The sequence below is a fragment of the Vidua macroura genome, chromosome 3, assembly GCF_024509145.1.
Source record: "Vidua macroura isolate BioBank_ID:100142 chromosome 3, ASM2450914v1, whole genome shotgun sequence".
Lineage (NCBI taxonomy): Eukaryota > Metazoa > Chordata > Aves > Passeriformes > Viduidae > Vidua > Vidua macroura.
The window spans coordinates 85274089-85287737 of NC_071573.1; the positions used below are offsets into that span (position 1 = coordinate 85274089).

The following is a 13649-nucleotide window of genomic DNA, read 5'->3' on the forward strand; positions in this document are numbered from 1 at the left end:
ACTACTCTACAAACATATGAACAGATTAATGACCTGCTGCACAGCAGGGCTGCTGTGCTGTCTTCTTCCCCTTAACATTTTCTCAGGTCAGACTTTCCAGGGCATTTCTCATCCATTTGAAGTACTTACTTACCATAATCAAACAGATTTTTTCTGTTCAATACAATGTTAAGTTCACAATATTTTCTTGTGCTAGAATATGAACACTCTCATCTGCAGTATAGCACTGTTTATAATAACATCAATTTTAGGATGTCTAAATGAAGGTTCACATGTGCAAGGACTGTTTCAACATGGAAAGTCCCAGCCACAGTGCCAAGTTCTATAGTCCTGGTGTGATTAAAGAAAAACACTAAAACTAATTCTGTTTGGATTTTTTTTTTTCTTCTATTGTCAACAATACAGTAGGAAAAAAAAAAAGGCTAAAAATAAAATTCAAATATTAATTACACATTAATAATAACTTAATAACTGATTCATATTTCTGCTAAGGCAGTGTCACACTATTACAACCAATACATAAAAATTTAATAAAAATCAACATGAGAAACAGATCCACACAGTTTAAAAGAGGATTAAATATTGGCATTTTAATTAGAGAATGAACATTCTAAACAGAAACTATAATCTGAAACTTTTCATGTAAGAAAACTAATTTTATCTAGCCTGCTTTTAATTTTGCACTGCAGAAAATATTCTAATATATGATTTACAGAACAGCTCTTTAGAGAAAAGAGTAGCTCATTACTTAAAATATTCAAAACTAGACTAGTCAAAGAAAAATTAAGTGAAAAGTTTCACAACTGCTTATCTAATACAGTAACAAAATTTTACTCCCCTTTTGGAACAATATGAACTTGGGAAAAGTAGTGTCAGACACACCTCCAGTAAAGAGGTGCCAACTTCAAACTTTGTCTTTCTATCTCTACCTTGTGTGGTGTTACATGATATTACATATTATTATCTTATGGCTGATCCTTTCGTGTCTCGATTACTATATAAATGAAACAAAACTGTACCTTAGGTTGAAACTACTCTGTGCAGATATATGGTTTGTGAGAACCACTATTTTGCACAAGAACAGCTATAATTTCTCTGATGGATATAGTCAAGCCGTTGCTCACTAAAGAAGAACCAAATTCAAATGTGGTTGTAACCCACACTTTTTAGGTTGTTCTAGGAACAGATGTATCATATTCTACACCCCAGAGAGCTTCTAAAGAGTTTCTGACTACCTCTCCCCAGTGCTCATCCTGCTATTTCCAAGTCCATTCCTTGCCATCAGAACCTGTAGATCAATCTGCAGTTTGCACTAATTACTTGAGCAGCTCTCTGGAGTTCAGCACTGCCTGGTTTATGATGGAGGTTCAACGTCCTTTCCAGAACCTAAACCACAGTAACCAACGCTGCACAGAGGAACTGGATCATATCAGAGAAACAACAGTTTTGGCAGCATTATCTGTGGAAATCTAAGCAAAGATAGCTAGCATCTGACAAAGAAAGCAGAGACAAATTGAAAAACATTTGTTTTACCTGTACTATCCCATAGAGCACACAAGAGATGGTGAGTTAGTTACCATGTCACGCTCCTTCTCCGAAAAGTATACTGCCAGAGGATTTTCTGTGCTGTCCTATGTTAACCATCTCTCACATTGTATGCATATTCATAGGTAATTCTTCCCCTCATATTGAGATAGCCAACCCATTAATTCTACTTTTTATAGGTTCCTTATCTACCTTGTGTTGCAGCCATTAGAATTAGTGTCAATTAGTTTCTATGGAGTTTCCACGGTACTATTGCGGTTATACTGTTTAATGTTGTTATGCCTTTAGCTGCTAATAGTGTTATGTGCTTCACATTTTTCCCTAATAAACATCCTACAATTATCCATTACTTAAAATTACATTTGCTGGCAGACAGAGAAATCCAAATTTACAAGACTGAACAAATTGTTTAGACCGCAATTTTGTAACTGGCAGTCTAATTTGTGGGCTTACCGTCCTTCCATTATTCACTTAAGGCAAACTGTGTCATATTTGGGCTTTTTAGACCTAATATGCTAGGAATTTTTAAATCAAGACCATTAAAACTGCTGGTACATTATTTGCATTATTAATACTGAGAGATGAAAACACTTAAATTATGTAGATGAAATACCATTTTCAGGCCTTTCGGGAACTTAGTCCCTCACAGGAATTTTTGCTGTAATGGATTATCACTTAATGCTGTATCAAGCAACTTCAATTTTGCTTAGTCAGCACCTAAAAGGACCCACCAAACTTTGACATACTAGATGTGTTGGATGGGATGAAATAAAATTCCCTGTCATGAATTTGAAACCATCACACAGTTTGGAAAACAAGACAAAGTGGAGCTAGGGACAAAATCAAAGTAATCTGTTAATCAAGCAAATAATTTTCCATTATGCAAGACAATTTACATAGATCATAATTATTAAGAAATAAGAAAGCAGGGAAAAAATCCTCTGCAGTATGCTCTTTCTTTTGATAACTACTATTAGGATTTTGTCTGTTGTACAATGTCTGAAATTTTTGGTTATTTTCAGATGACAGACAGGTAAATCCCAATCTGACATAAAACAACTGGACTTTGACTCATTACTGCAGGATAGAAGGGATCTGTCTTTAGATTTTAAAGTCTGTGCTCTAGGGATATTTATTTGCTCTCATAAAAACCCCAAAAAACAACATGACCCTCAAGCAAAAGAAAAAAAAATTAAGAAACTATAGAGATATAACTCTACAAGAAAAATGTTGCTCTATTATGCAAATAAACTCCATGCCAAACGCCATTTATCTCAAAACAAAAGCAAAATCTAATGTTATCTGGTTTTGACTACATATTAAAAAAATATGTATGGGTCATCCAAAGAAAAACTTTACATTTTATTGGTACTATTTCTGGGTGCACTATTCTAGCGTAAAATCCACTGTTCAGATTCAGGAACATTCTTTGATTTTGAACAAACTTCAAAAAAAGGGTGGTATTTTTCCAGTTTTTCTTCAAGAATGTGGCACTGGAATGCACTCACCTTGTACTTAATTTTTCTAAACTAATAGATTTATCAAATTTGTAAACTAAAAGGACATATTTGTTTTAATACTGGAGTTACCTTAGAAGTTTAAGGGCACAAAACATTTGCAATATTGACAGCAATAAATATGTCTAAAGTCCATTGTTTGAAATGCTAATCTAGCACTTTCCTTTTATATCAGTTCTACAGTTGTACAAATCTATTCCCATGTTTTCTTCAACTGAGATGTGGAATTGAAGTAATGTCCAGTATCAACATATTTCTTTCTTTGCTGATTTAAATATAAAAACTAGACTTCCTAAAATCTCCTTAAGGCATGTTATTTTTAATAACAAAACTATACAACTGAATTTGCAATTTTCTTTTAAGAATATCTCCGAATTTATCTCAAAAAATGCAAAATAAAGCTTCTACTTCCCCAGAGTTTTCAGCTAGATGGTAATTATAGCATTTAACAGCCACTATTATTGCATCAGACTTTCATTTTCCATTACAAGGTCAAACTGATAGGTGGAATTACGTGTTAATGTCAATTTTTTAAGCACTTTAAATAGAGATTGCCATTAAAAAGGCAAAATTTATTTGCAAAATATAGCTACACTCACATAGCACAGACAAAATCAATAATCAAAACATAAAAGGATATTTTAGTCAGAAAGAAAATGAATAGTTTTTGGTTTCTAAAACTGAAAAAGTATCATATTTGAGACAAGAAAAATTATAATTAAGATGAAAATAGCAAATTCAAAATAATCACTTCTTATTGTAAATCATGTGACTCTGTTTCACAAGGTAAATGTGAATTTACAATAAATTATTCATATTCAATTTTGTAAGACCTAGCTCAAAACATTCCTGATATCACTAAAACTGCTATCACTAATGCAGGACAAATCCCCCCAGTTTTATCAATTTGAACAGATATTATTTTCCTTCTAAGGTGTATTCGGGAAACTGAGAATATAAGAATTGTTATCACAAAACTCCGAACCTGGGTTCACAATTAAAAAAAAAAAAAAAACAGATTATAAACATAACACATTTATGCTAATTTTTGATTGAATCTTTTGCTTCCATGTTTGACAACAAACATTTCAGGGTAAATAGAGTCTTTTCAATTACAAGTTTTGTGCTTCCTTTTTTAGCTTTTTAAAGAAGGCCTGTTTAAAATCCTACTAGTATTGGCTTACTAGACTCCTGCAATGCTTCCTTCCACTCATGAAGACCTTTATAAATTATTCTGATCTAGTAGGCTGAAAGCTACACAAAAAACAATATTTATGCTTTTACGTCACTGCAAAGGCACAAGACTGTAAATGGTAGTGAAGAAAACAGACTATACAGAATGTCAGTAACAGAGAGAGAATTGTATCCCATTATTAAGCAGTAAAATAATTAAATCACAAATAATCCCTTTAAGATTCCTATTAACAGAAGTAATATTAAAGTAATATAAAAGAAGGAAGCATTTAGCCTTACCCAATAGGCCTTGAAACAATGATTTCAACTTGAGGTTCTGATTTTGATTCTAAAATAATGTTGTAAACTTCTTCATTTGTAGCTCCAGGCAAGGGTTTACCATTCCATTCTAGAACTTCATCCCCTTGAATATAAGAGAAGTTTATCTCACTTTCATATTCTTTTACAACGAATGAAATCTACATTTTCAAGTAACATAAAAATAATTTAAAATCATGAAAGAGCTGTACTGAAACCTTCAGATACTTTCCTGCCAAGGTGCTTTTTAGCTGGTTGGCTCCCAGTGCTTATATCTTGCACAATGATGTTCTGTTCCTCATGCAAGACTTCATATTTGCAATTATTAACATTTATGATTTTTTTACAAATACTCAAAGTTTTATCAACTACCAAAATTTTGGATGTTTTTTATAAGGAAAAAAGTGGTTTTTCTAACTGCAAAGACTCATCCATGCCTTTTTTGTGTGCTCTGGTCCCGTGCAATAGGAAGAACAGACTTTCACTCATTGGAAACGTGCAAAACAATATCTTTTTTCTGGCAAATAATTTTGTCTCTAAAACTAGTTTTTGAAATTAAAAATAGCTTTCATTAATAAACCCACAAAAACCTAGACCAGAAATAGAAAATTAGGATTTCAGCCCAAATGGTTTAAGATTAATGGAGACAAATTTATTTCCTGTAATTATAATCTGCATTTAAAATCTATAGACAACTGCTGATTTGGTAAGAAAGAAAAAAACTAAAAATGGCCAAAAAGTAGAATATTGTTAGAGACTCATCATCCTTTCTAGTTATTTATTACTATCTGCTTCAGGCAATTATCCTTAAGCCATCCACATTGGCATTGGAGCTTCTGGGTTCTTAAGGCACTACATAGGTACTTTGGTTTGCTAAGACAGCATTTGGAAAGTAGTTGCTTAGAACTGTAGTAAAAATATAAACCATTAAGAAGTGACTATGAAAACCAAATGCTGTGCATAATTCTCACTTCATTTAGAAGCTTGAAAAGTGCCATTAGCACAGCCGTTTATTTGTAAATGTAATATATACATCTAATAGAAATTAAATATTTTAGGACCTTTTTTTGGTTTCTTTTCCATTTTCATTTATAACAGTTAACACTGAAAGGAACACTAATAAAATCCACTGTGCATGCAGTGTGTCATCCTTCAGTGATGTGATTTTTGTTTGTCACAATCAGTTAAAAAAAAATATTTGCATTGCTTCTGTGGAGTGTAATAAGCAGTTCCTGAGCTAGCAAACAAAAATTTACTGCTGTCACTCAGTCCTCTTACCAGCATTCCTCAGGAGTGTCTTTTGTTTTGCTCATACATCCAAGCAATTGGTGTTCATAATAAACTAGAAATGTAGGCAACCATGGCATTTCATAACATTACAGTATTGTTCTGTATTTAAAAAACATTACCATAACACGTGACAATGTTAGTATAAATTAAAGGTTGCATTCAATAGGCCATTCCTAAAAGACAGTATATTTTATACACAACTGATTGATTTACCTGCTCTGAGATGCCCCACCACATCAGCCAAGCTACCTTTCTTCACTTTGGTAATGAAGGCACCGAGTCGTCCTAATTCTGTCATTTTTCCTCCAACAACCTAGTTAGTCATAAATTTATGAGTCTCCAAGCCATCAACCAGGTGTCACATAAAGCACAAATATATAGACTAATCAGTTTTCACATTATTTTTAAAATTACACCTGAAATGTTCATAGACACACCTATTGTCAGTTTGGGTTTTAGAGAAGTTTAAAGCCAAAAAGAAATAAAACTGACACACAATGAATAAAATTGATATTCCTTCTACTGTTTTTGACTAATCAATCTTACACAGTTTGTTAAGTACCTACATTTGTTGCAGAAAGAACACTTAATAAATAAGCAGGCAAATGCACTTTTTACAAATAATTGTCCATCATGTACTTACATTTAAATCGCAAGTGTATGAAATCCCAAAATGCAGCTGGTGCATCAATTGAAAACTTAGCAAATACACTACTATTACATATGGGCAATAAGTTCACAAGACTCTTGATACTGCTAAAACATAGGCACTCTCATCCAAGAACATGACAGGACAAGTCAGCAACTTCTGGCTTTTGTTGAACAAAAGAGAAACTGAAACTGAAGAGATCTGTTCTTGAAGATGACTACAGGATACAGAGATCAGGAACATCAGAAAAAAACCAAGTGCCCTCAATAGGCCAGATTTTATATAAAATACAAAGAAAATGTAGTTTTGCTGACTTATCTCTTTAATTATCTTACTCTCTCCAGTCAAGTGAGGGGCTTTTTGTTCTGGTTTATTTTTGGTCAGGAAAATCCCATAGGAGTTTTATAATAAAATGAAAAAATAGAATGATGGTTCATTAGGTATTAGTTCCCCATGTTGCAATCACAACAACTAGCAGGGGCTTTAATACCAAAAAAGTATCCAGAAGCCTATCTGCCAACAATATTGTCATATGATAGCGTGTAAAATTTATCAGTGAGTGTCTTAGTTCATATTGCATACAACTGAAACTTGAAAAATCAAAGAGAAACTCTACAACTCTACAATCTATTTTTCCTACTTATACCAACCTTTTTTTTCTCACATATTCAAATAGAATTGTTTGCTGGCAGTAAAGATCAGCTTTTACTATAGACTACTGAACATTTAGTAGAGTGAAGCTGTTTTCATCTTTTGTATTACCATGGCACAATATCTCACTTCAAGGTGGGAATATTTCAGATCTTGCATTCTTTCTGTTGTCGTCAGTGGAGAGGGAAGGACACCCAAATTAAATTCTATCAAAGTCATCTTTGTTGCTCCATAGATTTAAAAATATACACAGAGAGAGAAATGCTTGAACTGCTACACTGTATTCCCCACTAGCTTCAGAAACAGAACTCTCTCTAAGTGTTCTGGCAATTTAGACACATGAACCTAAAAGTCAGCCAAAAATGTAAATTAGGGATTTAAATCAATTGGACGGTGTTGCCAATATCTAAATTTTGGGGTGCTAGATTAACTGGAATTACATTTAATATAACCCCTACTATGATTTAAGAGGATTTTTGTGTAAATATTTGCTTTTTTTCTACAAAATTTCTGTTTTCAAATGGTTGTCTGGCTCTTGAACACAGACCTTGTAAGAATTTGCATCCAGATGACATTTATGTATGTCAATTATAAGATTAATTACTTGACCAAATTGCAAACAGCAGAGCTAGAAAGGGCAGGACTCCATTAATGCATTGCCATGTGTAGTATGTATCTTGCAGACAGGAAGCTGAATAAATATACATTTTTAATCAAAATGGTTCAGCCCCTTTGTCATGAACAACTGAAGACTGTTTAGAAGGAGTAAATGTATTTATAGTCATAATTTATCTGTATAACTTTCAAAATTTAGGAAAAGAGAAGAGTACATTTTTTGTCAAAAGACCATATGATTGGAGAGTCCTCTAATTTAATGTGTTACACTTATATGTCTAAGGTCAGCAGAACTTCTTTTCATTTAGCACATAAATCATGTAATACTTACTTTTAGCCCCAGTAATGCACCTGATTCTTTAGGCATGGTTGTTCTCTTGTTAAGAATAACACGCCCAATTAAGCGATCTCCCTCTTTGGAGGGCTGCCACGTTACGGGATGCTGTTAAAAAACAAGCAATTAAATTGAATTGGAATTTTAAAAATGTATTTAGATGCATATGTATAAACCAATAAAATTACTGCATCATCATGTCACAGTTGACACAAACATCCTTCAGATGTGTTACATAATGCACCTGAGTTTTCCATGAGTATATCTGTTGGACCCTGGCTACATTAAATATTTATGCCTCTTGGAAGAAAATCTCTGCATTAAGTCTACAGATAGAACTATAATCCAGTTCAAACTTCAATACAATTAAACATTTTCAATATGCCTTAGATAATAAAATGAAATATTTATTTTTAAATTGCACGTCTCTGAAAAGCACATTCAGAAATTCTGTTCTTTAGAATAACATATGTTATGCAGGTCTACCATATGAGGGTTCATTATATAATAAAATCAAAATGATGCTTTCCAATTCCAAGTCTTAAAAAAAATCACAAATCTTTCCCAGAGCAGCATCACACTCACAACTGCTTTTTCTTTTTTGGTTCATAGTGAAATTAAGTGCCGTGTCTATAAAGGAATTAAATTCAAGTTAAAATTCAGGCAATTTTACAAATATGCATATCGATAAAACTTTCTTTCTGATTTCCATTTCCTTAGAAGTCTAAAACAAATTTTCATATGATTTGTGTAGAAGATTTCTTATAGTCAAATATCTATGCTGAACTGAAATAATTAGCAAACATTTTAACTTATGATTATGAATCCCTATTTTCTATTTCTTACCGAACTAATAGGGGACGTCTCCCTGCTGTGCCACGTGGCAGGATCCAGCCAGTAATAATCCAAGTCACCTGGAAGAATATGAATAGAAAGAAATGTGTAATCTCTCAAACAGAGAAAGATGTATGAATGATTACTTCTGCATGCATTAATTTTAAAGTGCAATCGTTTGATGAAGGAAATGCAAAACTTTTCTTATGATTCAAATCAATATATCAATTTGAAAACAATATAGTGTATTAATATGAAATAATTATATTTTATAATTACTCTGCTTTTTCATGAATTGCACCTTAGAATTGGTTGTGCACACTGTCTATTTTTACCTTTGCTCAGTCCAAAAATGGACCCCAAAGCATCACATTCACAGCCATTCTCCTCCCCACCATTTCCATAATAAACACACAGGACTACAGCTAATGATGACACGAGAGGGAATACTCCACAAAATAGGCACTTAGCTATAGCTAAGGACAGAACAGTAAACCATGCTCTAGAATCTGCAAAGATCAATGTTGTGACAACAGGTACTGTACAGAGCGAGAGGCACAGGAGTAGGAAATAGAGTACCAGGGGGAACAGCCACACAAATACAGCAAATAGTACCAACAGCAGGTACAAGGCTGCAATCTTCTCTTTCACTTGGGACAAACTTATATGCTGTGTACCTCAAGAAAAAGACCATGAATTACAGGGCTCTGGAAGCCATCAGCCTATCAGGACAAGGAGGGCAGTTTTGGCAATGTATCTTCAATATCTTACTTTATAAAAGAGATCTCTGTAACACTATTTTATGATGTCTGTGTTTATTTATAGTAGTGGATCGAATAGAAACTCAAACAAAGCATGCAAGGTAGAAGAAGATACCTTCACATGTAGAGATTTTTTAATTTTTTCTCTACAAATATCTAGATGCCAATTATGAAATACAATTTGTAACATTTTCTGTAACTCATACAACCTTTAATAGCTTACCATCTACATGATCATATGCCCAAGTTTATTTTTAAACAGCATATTACTATCATATGCATAACCTCATGAGGCAGTTTGTGGTTTCATTAGCTACTGCAGTACTGCAGGTTGGGAAAACACATTAAATCACATTAAAGATCTTTCAGTTTTATTTTTAGGATCCTTCCTTGTGCCTCTAAAAACTTCAAAATTACAAGAACAACAAACCCACAAACTACACTGACACCTGCAGTAAGCTCTATGATACAAAGCTCCCCAAGTTTCAGTAATGGACTCAACAGTAACACCAAAAATGAACTGTCTCCTGTGTGGGGCTGGCCTGTCACATGCCAAACACAACACACTTTGTCTTCTTGTTTCAGAGTTATTTGCTTAGCAATAGGGAAAGCAATAGTTCAGCTCCAGCATGCAGACGAATGTATCCAAGTCCTCAAACATATTTCTGCTCACTCCCATTGTTCCCTGCTTTCTTTTCCTTCTTCCTTCCTAGATTCAGCTACTTGCTCCTAGTTTCCCTGCCAGTCTTCCTCCTGGTTACTGCAGATCCATTTACTTCATGCATCTAGCATCCTTCTCCACCTAGTCCCTGCTGCAGCAAGATCCTCTCATACATCTTCTGTCTTGTCTAACCTGCTGATTTTCCTATTCTTACCATCTACCTACCCTTTGCTGCCTTTTCTTCCCTGCCCATTTTTTTCTGTCTTCTGTCTGCTTCTGCTTCTGGCTTTAGTGTCCTTTCTGTATTTTAATCCCTCTTTAGCCTCAAAACCTTTGATGCTAAGCTACATTCCTGCACCCTCCTTCCCACATCTAAACCTTTAGGTGTCTATCCCTTTTTCCCTCTTCTGTCTGTCCCATGCTTTGCTAAATTCCAAGCCATCAGCTACATCCACAGCAGCTGGCCATGACACCAATTCTCTCACCCTCTGCTCTCAAATGCAGCTCTACTGAGCTGGAACGTGAATGATATGCTCAGAAGCTATAAAGGCAGCTATCAAATCAAACATCTTGACTGAAGGTCACTGAAAGTGGTAAGTCTACCATTTGGTAATACTTTAAAAGCTGCAAGAATATATGAATTGGATGGAGAAAAATACACATTCTTTAAAAATGACTCAATTTTAAAATTTCCATTAAGATTCAGTATGATACAGACCACTGGCACACAAATGTCTGGGGCAATTTACAACTATAAAAAAGATTATACAATGGAAAATGTCAGTTAATCTATTCATAAACACTCATCAAATAGAACATAAAAGTTAAGACACAAATGAAAAAACTCCCCAAATGAAACATTAAAAACATTTTATGCCAGCAACACTGATACAAGGGACATCTGCAGTTCAGTACTCCGTTATATCTTTGAAAATAATTTCTCCTTGGTCATCCTATGCCATTGCTGTTTCTTTGCCTGATGCCTATTTATGGTATTCTTGCACCGCCACACTCCAGAACTCACTCTTTAATTGCACAAAATAACTTCACAGCAGCAGTGTTATGGAGATCTGGGAATAGGTAAGTAGCATGCAAGAACTTACTAAGAGCAAAGCTTCAAAATTTCAGGTTTTCTCAAAAAAATCCTCACCAAAACTGAAAACAAAAATCCCTATACACAGAGAACACTCAATTGGCCAAAGTCATTAAAAATAACTAGTAAAACAAGAAAAATTTAAGACATTAAAGAGAGGAAAAAACTACTTTTATAAGGAGAAAATAATAGCTTTATAGGCTTAAACTGCTTTTAAATACTTTTTAAACCATTCTTTAAAAACATGAACTTAAAAATAATAAGCCCTCATAAAAATACACATATAGTGTATCATTATTTTTTGTACATTACTGATGTATTTCTAAAACATATTATGAAAAATGCATTTGCAGTTTTAATGTATGATTTCCTTAAGACCAACTGAGTAAAACAGAGTATATATTTGTAAAACCTTGTTTCCTAAGGGAAGAATTTAAAAGTTGTATCCTAACAGCAAGGAAATGCTTTTCCTATTAACAGGCTGCAGTTCAATTACTTTACTCTTGGATGCACATGGATACAATAATAACTTACAGAATACAAATGTGTTGAGCTTTTTCCATAAGTCTTTTGCAGCCTTCCATCAAAACTCTAGATGGGGAGTAAAACTCTTAATAAATTCTCATTGTTTTTATATCTGAAATGTGTGCTTTCAAAATAAAGGAAAAGCTAACTCATACAACCAAAAATCCATTTTCTCAAAAATACTTTGTCTTCAGCAGCACTATTCCAAAAGCAGCACTATATACCAAAAGCTAATGCTGGGATACTGTGATTTCAAGTAAGATCCTGAAAAGCTGAGAATTTCTGGAAAAACAGCCTTGTCCCTCTCACAAAGCCAAAACAAGCACAAAATATGAGAGGGCCTGTTATTGTGTATCAACAGTTATGCTGATTTCCAAAGAGTCTTGAATACTGGGGATAAAATACCCCGAGATGTTTTCCCAAATCCATCCAGACTGTATTCAGAGACTACTGTTATTCAGCAAAGAATGTGCTCCAGCAATTTGCTCACATTCGTATGTGCTGGATTTGCAGGAGGTACTAAAGAAAAGAAGCAGAATCTAATGATAAAAGTCAGTCAGCCCATGTTAGGCACTTAATTGACCATTAGCAGCATGCTGCTGCTAATTAACACAGAAGTTCTATCAGATAACTAAGAAACTTAGACAAATATTTTTCAGATGCTACATCTAAAATTTCTCTGCAAACTGAATAGTCAGACTACATCTCTCTAATTAACTCACAGAATCATAGAATGGCTTGGGTTGGAAAAGACCTTAAAGATCGTTTCGTCCCAACCATATCTTCCACTAAAACAGGTTACTCCTAACCCCATCCATGGCTTTGAACACTGTCAGGGATGGGGCATCCACAACCTCTCTGGGAAACCTGTTCCAGCACCTCACTCCATTCACAGTCAAGATCTTATCTAAATATTCTCTTTTTCAGTTTGAAGCCATTCTCCTGTGTACCATCACTACAATCACTTGTAAAAAGTCCTTCTGCAGGTTTGTTGTAGTCCTTCTTTAGGTAGTGAAGAGCTACTAGAAGGTCTTGCCAGAGCCTGTCTTCTTCAGGATGAACAACCCCAACTCTCTTAGCCTGTCTTCATAGGAGACATGCTTCCATCCTCTGACCATCTCCATAGCCTTCTCTGGACTCACTCCAGCAGCTCCATGTCCTGCATATGTTGGGAGCCCAGACCTGGATCCAGCACTCCATGTGGCATCTCACCACAATGGAGCAGAGGGACAGAATCACCTCCCTCAACCTGCTGGCCATGCCACTTTTTAGGCAGTCCAGGATGTATTTGGCTTTCTAGGCTACAAGCTGCCAGCTCACGTTGAGCATTTCATTCACCAACACCTCCCAAGTCCTTCTCCTAAGGGCTGCTCTCAATCCATTCTCCACTCAGTCTGTACTTGAGGTCTGTTGATAAAATCCACCTCTCTCCAGTTTAGAGGCAAGGATGCCATATATAGGACAGTGTCAAATTCCTTGCACAAGTCCAGGTAGCTGATGTCACTCTTTCTTTATGCTGCAACCTCATTGTAGAAGGCAACTAAATTGGCCACACATTATTTGCCTTTAGTGAAGCACTGTTGGCTGTCACCAATCACCTCCTTATTTTCCAGTTTCCTTAGCAGAGTTTCCAGGATGATCTACTCTATGATCTTGCTGGGCACGAAGGTCAGACTGGCCTGT

At 34.7% G+C, this 13649-nt stretch overlaps 1 protein-coding gene across 1 annotated transcript in view; it reads right to left on the reverse strand.

The window, feature by feature from the left end:
- Positions 1–13649, reverse strand: part of RIMS1 (regulating synaptic membrane exocytosis 1) — a 160091-nt gene that overhangs the window by 117574 nt on the left and 28868 nt on the right. The window contains exons 3-6 of the mRNA XM_053972461.1: positions 8939–9006; positions 8090–8200; positions 6057–6156; positions 4536–4659 (exon numbers count right to left, since the gene is read on the reverse strand). Of these exons, the coding sequence (XP_053828436.1) occupies positions 4536–4659; positions 6057–6156; positions 8090–8200; positions 8939–9006 (403 nt within the window). The remainder of the gene's footprint in view (positions 1–4535; positions 4660–6056; positions 6157–8089; positions 8201–8938; positions 9007–13649) is intronic.